This window comes from Lithobates pipiens, unplaced genomic scaffold (genome assembly GCF_037356315.1).
Source record: "Lithobates pipiens isolate NorthernLeopardFrog02 unplaced genomic scaffold, aLitPip1_a1.2 Scaffold_16, whole genome shotgun sequence".
NCBI lineage: Eukaryota > Metazoa > Chordata > Amphibia > Anura > Ranidae > Lithobates > Lithobates pipiens.
The window spans coordinates 571,579,298-571,592,934 of NW_027507748.1; the positions used below are offsets into that span (position 1 = coordinate 571,579,298).

A 13,637-nucleotide genomic window follows, 5' to 3' on the forward strand; every position below is an offset into this window, starting at 1 on the left:
CTCTAGGCAGACTCCTTTTATCTGATGCTAGAAAGTTCAAGGCTGAATAGATAGAGTATAGTGTCCAAAGCAGAAGACCTCTTACCATCTGCAGTGTCCATCAGGCTAGACCTTCGCCCTGCTTTGTGCATCCCTTTTACCGGCCCAGCGGGAGGCAGGTCAATATTTGCTGGGCGTACAGAGGACAAGGATGAGGAAGAAGAGGAGGATGTAGTTGTGTTTGTGGTATTTGTGGTGCTTGTAACATCAGGAGGAGCCAGGGAGCTTTCTGCAAACAAATTATAAAAACACAAATCAATATATATACACGCTAACTAAAGAGAGAAAAAAAAACAATAAACCCCCTGGTTATTTTGGATTTAGTTTTCCACACAAAAAAGAAAATAAGAAAAGAAAACTAAGCTATTTGAAATAGTATATATAAGCTGTCAAGTTATGCGTGTTTTCTTTTCTTTGCCATGAATCGGTTTTTGAAAGCAATTGTAATAGGGCTAAAATATACAATACACCGTAAGCAGATCTGATTTGTTACTCTACTTCCTTGAAAAATAAACACTGATAAATTCCAGAACATGTTGCAGCTTTTGACTGTCTGTTAATTTAACTAGTCGCTGAAATATGGCGCATAATAAAATATATCAAAAAGCAAGCACATAAAATCCAAGTGAGCTCATATTTTGTCCATAAAGCGGAGGTCCACCCTAAAGTGGAGCTTCCGCTCATTGGAACCCTCCCCCCCTCCAGAGCCACAATTGGCACCTTTCAGGGGGGAGGGGGGTGCAGGTACCTGTACAGTACAGGTATCTGCACCCACTTCCGGCGTAGATTCTGCAGAAGCTACGCCCCTTTCCGAAGGTCCCCCGCTGCCTGCTGGGAAACACATGGATCCCAGAGACAGCAGGGACCATCCTTATTGTGCAGCGCGACACGCGCATGTGCAGTAGGGAACCGGGAAATGAAGCCGCAAGGCTCCACTTCCTGATTCCCATACCCAAGATGGCGGCGGCAGTACCCGAGAGACGATCGAGAGATCAGCTTCGGGTGCCGACATAGTGAGCGCGCTGGGCGGGTAAGTGTCATTATTTTAAAAGTCAGCAGCTGCAGTATTTGTAGCTGCTGGCTTTTAAAAAAAAAAAAAACGGCGGACTCACGCTTTAATCTATGCATCCCAGTGCTGGAAACCTCATAGATGAGTGTAGGACCTTATTAGAACAGCACCTTGTAAAAGATACATGGTTTCTATGAACTAAATTTCAATACAAATGGAGACCTCTGCTTCTGGTTAAGCACTCATTTACTCTAGCATTATATCTTACTCTGCATTATATTCGATTCCCAATGCACCTTAAGCATACATATGCATGGCAACGCACATGTCCGGTGCATTGCACTGCAGAAAAAATACAGCCCTTCTCATTTTCATATGAATTGTGATGCATTTCAGCCTATTATTGGGCTGTTTAATGCACTGCTATGAGAGTCAATGCATGCGTTGCTACACACAGTGCTGTGGAGTGAATTATTCCCTATATGCGAAAAGCAGTTTCTATGCAAGTTATTGCGCCACAATACAAGTCAGTGGTGAGCCACGAGGGGAATTTACTTAAGTATTCAATCACTAATCTTTTGCACTATAATTTTCCCATCTTTACCAGTCCATAAATATTACCCCAACCTGTGTTCTTAAATAGAGAGCCTCTATCACCCTGTCTTCTGCTCAGGGAGGCCTTTCTCACTAAAATAATGTTCTCCAAGGAAAGTAGATTCCCTACCATGAATCGATGTCATGAATAACAGGGTGTGGACTTTGGTGGCTGGGTGAGTGAGAAGTTGTTCCTTTGCTGGTGAGTGACATTCTATACAATTCCGTCAGCAAAGGAGCGATTCCTTACAGCAGGAATACATGATAAGAAAATCAGGCGAAAATTTCCGTTGTGCAAACCATGGGCCGATTTTCTACTCGTTGATGCCCAGCAAGTAATCCCCAATATTGATTTTGTGAATGAAAACGACCGATTGAAAATAAATGGAAAAATGGTGTTGTATCGTTTGTGAATTAACGATATTCTATTCGTTGGTGTGAAGGTCGTCCGTAAAAAATATCTCTTGAACATTATCACAGATGAGCAGAACTAGTAGAGGACCCCACTTGAGACGTCAACACTACATATGAAATTAATTACTCTTTTTAATTTCAATACATTTTTATTAAAGTTATTATAGAACAAAAAAGGGCAAAAGACAATAGGAACAGAGCTTACAAGGTAAAAAAAAAAAAAAAAAAAAAGGTTCCAACCCGAAGGCTCCTCCAGAGAACAGAAACCCTAACAACTTGAAGATAACTCAATAATTGTGTTGACCTGGTCTGGGAGGCTCTCACTCCGACACCCCCTATGGGATCGATTGCTCTTTTAAAGATTTTTTTTTTTTGATTGGTTAATGTTAGCGACGATTTCGACCAATGAACGCCATTTCGTTGGTCTGCAGTCGAGCAATTGGTCGATTTTCTAATCGTATATTCCAATTGCCCAGCTACCTGTGTAATGTGTGAGCATTTTTACTGCGCTTTTTTAGAAATCCTGTCACCAGCGAGCTGCCTATGTATACAAAATAGCATAACGCTTCAGCAATATTCAGAACCAAGAGAATAGCAAAGTTTTAAATAGAGTGAAACTGGAAACCTCCCATACATTTGACCATTTAGCCGAGGTTCACATTAGAACGATTTGGAATGTGATTTGACATGTCAAATCGCATGCCAAATCGGTGGCACTTGCTGGCAATGAAACTGTCTGAATCAGTGTGATGAGGCATTTGCGGCGCCGCACCGATTCCCTAAAGTAGTTTCTGTACTACTTTTGGCAAATACAAGGTGCTCAACTTGCACTATTTCATTCCCGCTGTCAGTGTGAACCTAGGCGTGATAATAAACTCCCTGCTTTTAAAGCACTTACTGAGTATGCAAATTCTTTATCCATTAATTCTTGCCTATTTTGCAGCTGTTTTATGTTGAAGTTGGCGCTATGACCACTGGTCCAGGTTTCTTGTTTTCAGGGTGACTCTTCCTATCTTGAAGAATCCTATAGAGTCACGCTGGCATACAAGAATAGATTTGCATCCATCTATGTGCATCCATAGAAACACACAGCTCCGTAGTCTAGGATGGCACAGCACTACCCTGGCTCCTCCCTTCCCCTCCTTCCTCGATGCTAACAGACTGGCTTGAGACTGCACTGTCAGTTCAGGGAAACATCACTGATTGTTGAAAGTTGTAATGGAATGTTTATTTTATTGTGCTCAATGTGGCAAGCTAAAAAACCGCTGAGGGTTTATTACTACTTTAAATACCATTAACAATTAAAACAAAACAACGGAGTTCTCTTTTTTAGAGTTACATAATGTTACTTGCATATACTCTTCATTTTAAGAAAATAAACATTTACTGCAGGATATGCTTTCATGACACTACTCAGAGAGCATACTCAGCATTCCAATAAGACAGCCAAGCAGTTGCTGCTTACTTACAGATTGTCTCCATCTAACTGGGACTACATAGAGCTTAAACACGGGGAGATGTGTCACTATTCTGACTCACACAGCTTTGTATGCTTTCTGTGTAGAGCTCAACAACTGGAGATGAAATTACAGCATAAAAGTAAAGATCTACAGAAGGGCTACAGAGCTACAATTGTTCAGTAAACGTGTTAAATATATATATTTAAAAAAAGATTATATACATTATTTCATTCTTAACTGACTAAAAAGAATGTCTAGCCCTTAAACCAAAAATCTATTGCAGGGGTGTCGAACTCAATTTCACTGCAGGCCACATGAGCATTATCATTTACCTCAAAGGGCCGGTCATATCTGTAAAACTATGTACAGTATCTACTCTTTATCATATTAAATAATTGCCTATGTATTTGATTATTGCTGTGTACAGAGTGCAGGGCTTTTGGGGTGCTCTATTTATAGAGTGCAGGTCTTAGGGGTGCGCTATGGACAGCGTGCATAAATTGGGGATGAACAGAGTGCAGAGTTTAGGAGTGCGCTGTGTACAGAGTGCAGGGTTGAAGAGTGCCCTACATACAGATTGCAAGGTTTAGAGATGTGCTATGCAGAGTGTGCAGCACAGGCTGTTCACATCTCACTTCCACCCCTCCTCTTTGGCTCTGACCTCTGCACCACTCTCCCCCATCCCCTACTTCTGTACTAGCAGTGTACTAGTCTAGCAATGTAGACGTGCCGTCTTGCAGGGAGATCATTGGTCTGCATCTGTCCCCGTTGTTGTGTGTAGACATCTGTGAGAGCCACGAGAGCAATGCTGTCCTTGTAAATACAGAAAGCTTCTGTGTTTACAAGTGTCATCAGGAAGTGGAAAGGTGAGGGGTGAAAAAAAGCCTGGGGTACGAGGGCCACGTGACATGGCCTGGCGGGCCAGATTTGGCCTCTGGGCCTTGTGCTTGACAAATGTGATCTAGAGAAAATGTGCAAAAACACCAAACATTTTCCCCCCAAAAAAGAAGAAAAACAACCCCTGACTTTTGCTTGCATCTTTCTCATGCACATATATGCACTATATATGTCAACCGTGAATAAAGGCATAATTACTTTAAGCTTATAAACCTTCCTCTTTGTGTATTATAACAAAAGTCAGAGCCACCATTTAATCCCCAAACATTTAAGAGCATATTTCTGTATTTCCTGATCTGATGCTGATCTATTACTGTGAAGCACAATATTGCACATAAATGTATAATGAGGGTTTACACAACATGCATTATGAAGTCCTGCAGACATAAGCACATAACATATTCCCAGTAACTGTAAATCCAGGGAGATCAAACAGTAAAGGGAATGGAGTGTTGTGTCAGGTATCCGTATCCAAAGCCTTTTTTCCCCATACAAAATCTCTGATTAGAAACTGTCCACAATCACAATAACACTGGGATCATGGAACTGGTGGGAAAGAACAAGACAGTAAGTAATATCAAGGGTTCTTAGGCAAAGCACACAAGGACTATGGTTTTGGTTACCATAATTCCTAGTGTCACCACTGAGTTATGATACATACCGATGTGGATATTGGATAGCATATCAGCAAGAGAGCTACTGGTACTTTTCACATCTCCATGTGACAAGGTAGATGAGGCGGAGGATGATGTTGATGATCCCTGCACAGATTTGTTAATCCAGGATTCTGTGTTTTGTAAACTTTGAGCAAGTACTGCAGACAGAGCAGCCTGGCGTCTCAGCGAACCTTCATCCTCGGAGGCCGATGAAGTGTCTATGAGAGAAGAGTCACTAGAATAAGCATTTCCATATTGGCAAAAAAAAATAAAAAATCTTATAGTACATAAGAAAAAAATCCTGGGAAACTTAAAAGAACATTTTGGGTTAATTTACTTAAAGCGGAGCTCCACCCACTTTCTGCCCTTTCGTTCTATGGCAGGGGTGTCCAAACTTTTTAAGAGTGAGGGCCAGTGATGTTATAAATGCATAAAATCCTCCATATCTAATAAATAGATACCTTCACTGTATTCATCCAAGCTATGTGTGTGTACTGTAACCCACTGTGCAACCACTTATCACTGCAATGAAATGTCAACAGAGGAAGCCTAAAAAGAAATCTTCAACCCAGCCAATCCTTCACTGATCCAACAGAGGTCTCTAAAGGAAATATGAAGTCATCTAAAAGCAAACCAGTCACAAGATTAATGCAGCAGCTGTTACCTTTAAGAGCCCACAGAGCTATAATTTATGCACTGAAAAATCGCACAACTTTTCTTCTATTTCTGTTTTTTATTTATTTTATTTTTTAAGGCCTTGCAGTTATCAGATTACATATGTATAAATTCAGTGCGTACAGCGAAATTTACAGAAGGCAAAGGTTGATTTACACATTGCTTCTATTCAGGCTGAACCACGCATGTACAAAGTTTTAATTTAACCTTGTATTCATTTATATCTTTATTGGAGGCTACAAATAACTAAAGTAAGAAAACAAGAAAAAAAAAGACATGAGAACCTAATACGTATGCAGCCATGATGGAATTAACAAAAACAAATCCACCAAGTTAGGTAAATTCGATCTTTTATTATTGATTGCTTACATACAGATATGTTGATTCTTATTAAAGGGCTCATACAAGGTACTCAAAATAACACGCATTCTTACCATTGTGTATTGAAAATTAAAAATTGCTATGTTGATCGACACCTTGTACACCATAAGGAGGAGATCCAATTATTTTAAGTAATATATGAACATATAATTAAATAGAAAGAAAGAAACGTGCATTGAGTATATGCTGGGGGGAAGGCCAGAAGAAAAGTTGTGTAATGTATACCAGAAACAACGGTACAATAAGCCTGAAGGGTCACATGTTGCTGAAGAAGCTAGCCATCAACCTCAGATCTTCGGATATGTTCATATAGGGCCTATTTACACCTTTTATAATGCACATTAAAGTGTTAAGGGGGATCTTGTTCCTTTAAAGCATGACTAACCGTACAAAAGCTTGTGCAATTTGGCCCCCCGTATCACCTAAAATACCTGGCTATGTCCTCCCCCTGTAAAGTGATCACAGTTAATCACGGCTGCCGAGCCCTGACACCGTGGTCAGTTCACGTGCCTCTGATATCTTCTGTCTCTTCTCTCCTGTGTCCCCCTTCCCTCCTTGCCTGTCAGCTGTGTGGAGCCACCCCTCCCCTCCGAGCACCGTTATGAGCAGTGCAAACATTACTGCACACAATCAATGCCAGCCCCTCTGGTAGTATAACCTGTAGTATATACTGTATACTGTTTTGTAAACGTCATCTTCTAAATAACTAAATTCCTTCTCCCCGATCAGCGGTCACGTGACCATCCGTCTCGGTCTTTCTCCGATGTATGTACTACAGAGAGAGGTCACATGACCACCCGGCAAACGTCAGAAGGAGATCTCTGCCCCTCCCTCTGTAGTGTATACATCAGAGGAAGAGAGCGATGGGCGGTCACATGACCGCTGATCGGGGAGAAGGAAGAAGGTATTTAGCAGATGAATTTTACAAAACAGTATATAGTACAGGTTATCCTAGCAGAGGGTCTGGCAGTGATTGTGTGCACTGCCTTAACAACCCCTTTAATGCAGTGTCCCATCTAGGTAATGCGTTGGTCAAAATATTTCACACCTGGTTTTGATATATCAAAGCACCTTATAGGAGCTTATGATGGGAATGACAGTGCATATCAAAAACATGACAATGCACCCACCCAAAGCAATAAAAAAAAAAAAACAGAAAACCCCAGATGCATAAATCTGATGCCAGGCAAAATGAGCCATTACTGACTAGCAAGCTACGGTAACTTTCATTTAACAGGAAAAAATGTATTAGGTTAAACGTTTATCTGTGGGAAGCTGCCATTGTTTGACTTACAAGCTGCATACTAGGTAAAAGATCTTCACTAGCTTTGATACCAAAGACTGACTTTGCTGCCCACCAAATAGCAGAGCTTGTGAGACTGACAATGGAGCCTCCATCATAAAGTTAATACAGATTTAATTTAAGCCAATCTCCTATTAAACCTGTGAAAATGTGTACAGATACAGTCAGCTAAGGAAGCTAAACATCGCAACAGAACATGGCATACAAGGAGCTTCTAGAAGCAAAGGTCTACTTTTTCATATAAACTAGTAAAGAATGTGACTGCTCAGTAGTCTATGGCTGACAGACTAGGATAATCATATGTATTGCAGATGTCAAAAGACAGGCTTTTTCCTTACCCAGCCTGCTATATTTTTAGAATTGATTTAAACTTGAACAGAGACCTAGACTAATATCTGTGCCAAAATACTAATTAAAAAGTATTGTAGTCTGTGGCTAAAACTGTTTTAGCTGAGTATTAAAAAAAATGTTTGCTCAACAATAGCACATTTATACGAAATCATGAACATTTTGCTTCAGTATAAAGCAGTTCAGTTTGGAATAAAAAACTCTGGTGACAAATTTTGGATTTCACATCACTTTCAGTCCAGGAGAGATTTGTCACCAGCAGTGAACTCAGTTGTGTTCGGACACAAGTCTGAACCCACCTGAGTTACCCCCCAAAAAGCTGGCAAAGCAGACAGCCACCCTGCAGTTGCATGTATACATACCCCTTTGTGTATGTGTGGCTGCTTGGGGGGGGCTATCCGCTTGCATAGCTTTCAGCCGGGATAGCTCAGGTGGAATTGGACATGTGTTCAAACATGCTTAAGCTCATCCCTAGTGACCAGGACAAAGAGAAGAGGCGAGTTCCTTGAGCAGGGACACAGACAGCAATAAAACACTAACTCTTCACTGTCCTATTCAAAATGAATTTAAAAAAAAAGTCTGGCTTTAGATGCACTTTATTAGCACCTGCTAGACACTAGAGAGGGCACAGTAATTTAACTAAAGTGGGGCAGAACAGTGGCTAAGTGGTCAGCAGCACTAGCGCCTGGGCATTAGGGTTGTCAGTTGGAATCCCTACCCCAGCACTACTTGCCTGGAGTTTGCATGTTCTCCCTGTGTGGGTTTTTTTCTGGGCACTCCAGTTTCCTCCCACGCTCCAGAGAAATGCTGGAGGGTTACGTGGCTCCTGTCTAAATTGGCCCTAGTATGTGTATGTATGAATGTGAGTTGGAGAGCTTAGATTGCAAACTCCTTGAGGGCAGGGACTGATGTGACCATACAATATATAGGTACAGTGTTGCGTAAACTGTCGCTATAAAAGTACCTGTAATAAATAAGTGACTAAGCTCCAGTGTCCAGTTTGGGGTAATGCCCTAATAATCCATGCAGATTTTCTTTAAGAAATTGGTATGGCAACCATCAATGAGCAGGTATGACAGGAAATAAAAATATACAAAAGAGGTATATACAAGAGGTGCTGAAAGGCATACAGTAAATGTAAAGTTTCCAGTTTGAAGTGTGAACGGTCTCAGTATCACAGGCAGAACTTAAATGGTGAAAAAGCCATCATGGTTATATACGGATAAAAGTTAAAAAATATATTGCACAGGAGTTACATACCTGGAGGTGTACATGCATCTGCTGGAGACTGCACAAACGTTGAGCGCCTTTTGGTTGGCATGGGCAGTGCCATTTTCTGTTCCTTATGTTTTGCCAGTGCAGCTTGGACTGCTTCTGTATGAATATCTGCAGGGAAATATGTTTACATTCATTTCACATTTAACAATATTATCCCCCCCCCAAAAAAAAAACAGAGCTTAATAAACCTTAATTTCACATATGTGATTATGTTAACGAATAATCATGCTGCAATAACAGGGAACAGAGATCCTTCCTCAGAATCCAGAAGCTGTTTTGGATGCAGTCAACCATAAGGTTTGTGTTGGTGGGAGGCACGTAGAGAAAACCCTTAAAGTGGTTCTATGGTTAAAATGTTTTTTACCCTAATGCATGTAATCACCTGTATTTATTTTAACTAAAAAAAAAAAAAAAAAAAAAAAAAAAAAAAAAGACTACAATCACTTTCAAAAGATCTCCATTCCAAAGGTACTGACATTTTATTATTATATATAGCCTCTTACAGAAAGCAGGAATAAAACTGTCAAAGTTATTTTTCAAATGGTATGCAGCATACAGCATATGTATGCGCAAGGAGGGGGGGGGGGAGCATATTGGTCTTTACTTCCACTGTAGGTTTCATGATTAAGTAACAATTAAAGCCGGCCATAGACTGTTCAAATCTTGGCTGGTTCAGCAGGGACCAGCCGAGCTTTGAACATGTATGGGCAGGGCTGATTGTATCCAAGTTAGTCAATCGATCAACTTGGGTACAACCAGCATGTTGGATATTTTATGTGAATATTGCTAGTGGCTAGCAATAATCACTGTGCTCTCCCAGCAGGGACATATCCCCACGCTCCCCCCACCCTGCTGCTGGGAGAACACAATAGCTCCTCTGGAGGGATTTCCCATCACAACTGACTGTGCTGATGGGGGAATCAATTGATTTTCTATCCTGTAACCAAAATTGCGCTGTCTATGGCCGGCTTAAATGTAAGGATGAGATGGGTTCCCCTTTAGGGGATAATTTTCAATCTCAGATGAGAGGAAGGATAGGTGTTAGGTTATGCCAAAGGGTTAGGTGAAGGTTAGCAGGAAGAAAATAAACTGCTTTCTCTTGTTATAAAATACGCACTGAAATCCACCAAAAAAAAAATTAACGCTTTTCTAGATAAATCACAACACATAAATCATAACAATGCATATTAAAAATGCATGCACTTTTAGAGCAAATAAATGAAGCCCTCAGACAGCTTTGCCACAACAGAGCCACAAAGCTTCAATCAAGTGCCGTAAAAGCAACATCTAACAATAATGAACATTTAAAACAGTGAATCTGATATTCACCAAAACAGTCACAGCAGGTGAGTTTTTCAGGTGTATACATATTAAATGGCAGTTACTGATTCATAGTCAGTGAATGTTTGGTTAACCCCTTTAATGCCCAGAAGACGGCACTGCTTCTGCATAATTTGACCGCTATGATTGGCTCTCATAGCAGTCTCAGGAACCCATCCTGCTGGCTCCCGATCAGAAGCCTTGACCAAGAACGGTCTCAGCATGCAACTTCAGGATCCCCCCCCCCCCCCCCCCCATGGACACATGTTCACCAGATGGGCGTTAAGGCCCAACTCTCTTGCTGCCGTATATACACACGATTGGCAATAGGTCAAACTCACTTGCAGGAATACTAATGTATGATGGGTTTGTCATTAACAGGTCAGATGTAAGGGGGGGGGGGGGGATAAGTTACAGAGCATCTAATCATTCTTACCTGAGCGATAGCGTTCATCTCTAGCTCCTCCAGATCTGGCTCTATGGTATTTGGAGGATGATTGGGACTGTGCATGAACAGATGGTGATCCAGTTGCCGTTTGGTTTCGATTATCTTTTTGTAGTGCTGGGTCCACACCTAAACAAAAAACACACACACTTTAACAATAAGCTTTACTGTAAGATCTGCATTATTATGCTCATGGTCTCTCCATCTACTATAAGATGAACTTCGGGAATATGCTTCAAAGCTGGAAAGCACATTCACTGTAAACAGACCTCCTCATTGTAACAATGCTTAACAAGTTAATTGCATTTTTTTTTATTAAATTCAAACTCCAGGCACACAACAAAATACATTATATCTATATGTGAATAGTTGAGCTGCCAAATGATTTGTAATTCTAGGGCAACACATAGGTCGCACTTTTCCTAAAGCTGAACTTCAAACAGATATAAAAGACTCATCACCGCCCCAAACTACCCTGTTTCCCCCGAAAATAAGACCTAGCGTGATTGTCAGTGATGGCTAGAATATAAGCCCTACCTGGGCTTATTTTCGGGGAAATAGGGCAGGGCCTATTTGGGGGTAGGGCTTATATTGCAGCCATCACTGACAATCATGCTTGGTCTTATTTTCGGGGGAACAGGGTATCTTTATGTACTTTAATGGGTACGCTACGGTAAAGATGCCATTGTTTTCCTACTGTACTTGGTGCTGTAAAGTCAACCAGTCCTGGATTTTTTTAATTCTTGTAGACCCCAATGTATATTGCGAAGTGAAGTATATAAGCATTTACTTAGTGAACCTCTGCATTCACTAACACAAATATACATGTATTTTGTAATTGCAAGCAGTGAAGGTTATTAATTCCAGCTTGGTATCAGCCTCCTACTGCGCACTGTACAGCAGAGCTCAGACTGAGGAGAAACGAGCACAAGAAGCAAGCTAAGAAGAAAAGGGGGGGTGACCGAGATAAGCTCATTGCTTTGCTTCTTTTTGTCCAGCATAGGTGTAAGGAGGACACATATAAGGCTGCATTTTGTAACTAATCCAGGAACGTGGGCAGAAATATGCGAAAAAGGTGCGCAAAACATGCATCGCTCGTGTCGCCATTATTTCTTAATGGCACCCCAAACACAGGAAGCAGTTGTGTGTTTTGTTGCATGTTTGCCGAGCGCAAATGTGCTAAAATGTTACAAATGTAACCAAAGAGTTACTCTGGTGCTTTAGTAGGGCAACCCATTCAAGTTAATGTGCTGTCCTAAGCTGTCGCGCCACAAAAGCACCAACAAAAAAACGCATTGTGTCTCACAGGTGTCAATGTGGCCTAAACATGTTACTAAACTGCAACAGAGAAAAATCAGGTCTCCCACCCGACAGGACTGTAGTGTGGGTCAGAGCTGTGTAAGTGGAAGGACGTTATTGACAAAAATAAAAAGTTGGCAGGAAAAACGGCTTCCCTCTATCTCATCTGTGTATTTAGCGCATAATTTCGACCCTTTTACACCAGAGGAACCCTTTAACTAATTTTCAGTTCTCAGGGAAACCCTGATAAAAACGATTTTATCAATTTTACATTGTGAATCTTTGGAAATGTCCCCATAACAGTGGTGGTCATAATGCCACCCTTACAAATAGCAAAAAATCATTGGTGGCATGCCCCTGGCTTTGCCATGTTACTCTGACCTTGGAAATTAGCAGGGACATTTAGATGGGAGGACAATCTGCCACATCTCAGAGAATACCCAACAACCTCTGGAGGAACCACATGGTTCCATGGAACCCTGGTTGAAAATGTCTCATTTAACGGTTTGCATTGAGTTCCGCTTTAACTCATCAACAATGACCAGATGCATAAGGACTGAATTAACAATGTATTTGTAATTTCTTTTACACAAAGGGGTGACCCTAGAGCCAACATCCAGAAAGGTTATTGCTTCCAAGAAAGAGGTATACTTTTTTTTTTTTGTTCAGCCAGCAGAAATAACTAAACTTTTTTTTTTTTTTAAAAGCCAGATTAATCCATCTATTCTACACAATGTGGGTGGAGGAATACTCCCACCCCTCTCTTTTACAATAGCTAGTAAACAGTCTACCGTGCCTCTATTAGTTATGCCTAGTACACACGGGCCGAATTTTGGCCGACATCGTCCAGTTCAACAGAAACCGCCCGACAATCGCACCCCATGTGTACAGCAACCAGTTCAGCTGGCTTCTGTGGAAGGGTCATGACCAAAAATGGTCTGATGACCGGCTCTTGATCGCGCTCACAGCCAATCAAGGAGTCATTAAAGCTGAACTGATGAGCAAATATTGTCTAAATAGAAGTATGTGTATTCGTATGTGAATCTCAGTGTGCTTTGTATATTTCTTCCAGATCTATGCAGTAATTCAGCTTAAAGCTTTGCATTTCTGTAGGAGCTTCCTGTACTAAAGACCGGTCACTGCATCTCTATTTCCTTGTGCAGGGTTACTGGACTTATAGCTGCCCCCTCCTCCAGTTTTCTGCAGGCAGCCTGGATGTATATACACAAGCACTAAGTAGGTAGGTAGTTTTCCTTCTACAATATTCAAAGCTGGATTTGAACTACTTCCATACCAGGCCTATTTTGGCACTTCTCTCCTTCATGTAAAAATCATAATTTTTTTGCTAGAAAATTATTCAGAACCCCCAAACTTAATGACATTTTTTTAGCAGATACCCTAGGAAATAAAATGGCGGTCATTGCAACTTTTTATCTTGCACGGTATTTGTGCAATCATTTTTCAAACACCTTTTTTTGGAAAAAAAAAACGGTTTCATGAATTAAAAAATAACAAAACA

The 13,637-nt window shown here is 40.9% G+C and overlaps 1 protein-coding gene across 2 annotated transcripts in view; it reads right to left on the reverse strand.

Annotated features, from left to right (window-relative positions):
- Positions 1-13,637, reverse strand: part of DIP2B (disco interacting protein 2 homolog B) — a 318,739-nt gene that overhangs the window by 118,074 nt on the left and 187,028 nt on the right. For both annotated transcript variants that reach the window (XM_077483722.1, XM_077483721.1), the window contains exons 3-6: positions 10,811-10,948; positions 9,037-9,162; positions 5,075-5,287; positions 86-268 (exon numbers count right to left, since the gene is read on the reverse strand). In XM_077483722.1, coding sequence (XP_077339848.1) covers positions 86-268; positions 5,075-5,287; positions 9,037-9,162; positions 10,811-10,948 — 660 coding nt within the window. The remainder of the gene's footprint in view (positions 1-85; positions 269-5,074; positions 5,288-9,036; positions 9,163-10,810; positions 10,949-13,637) is intronic.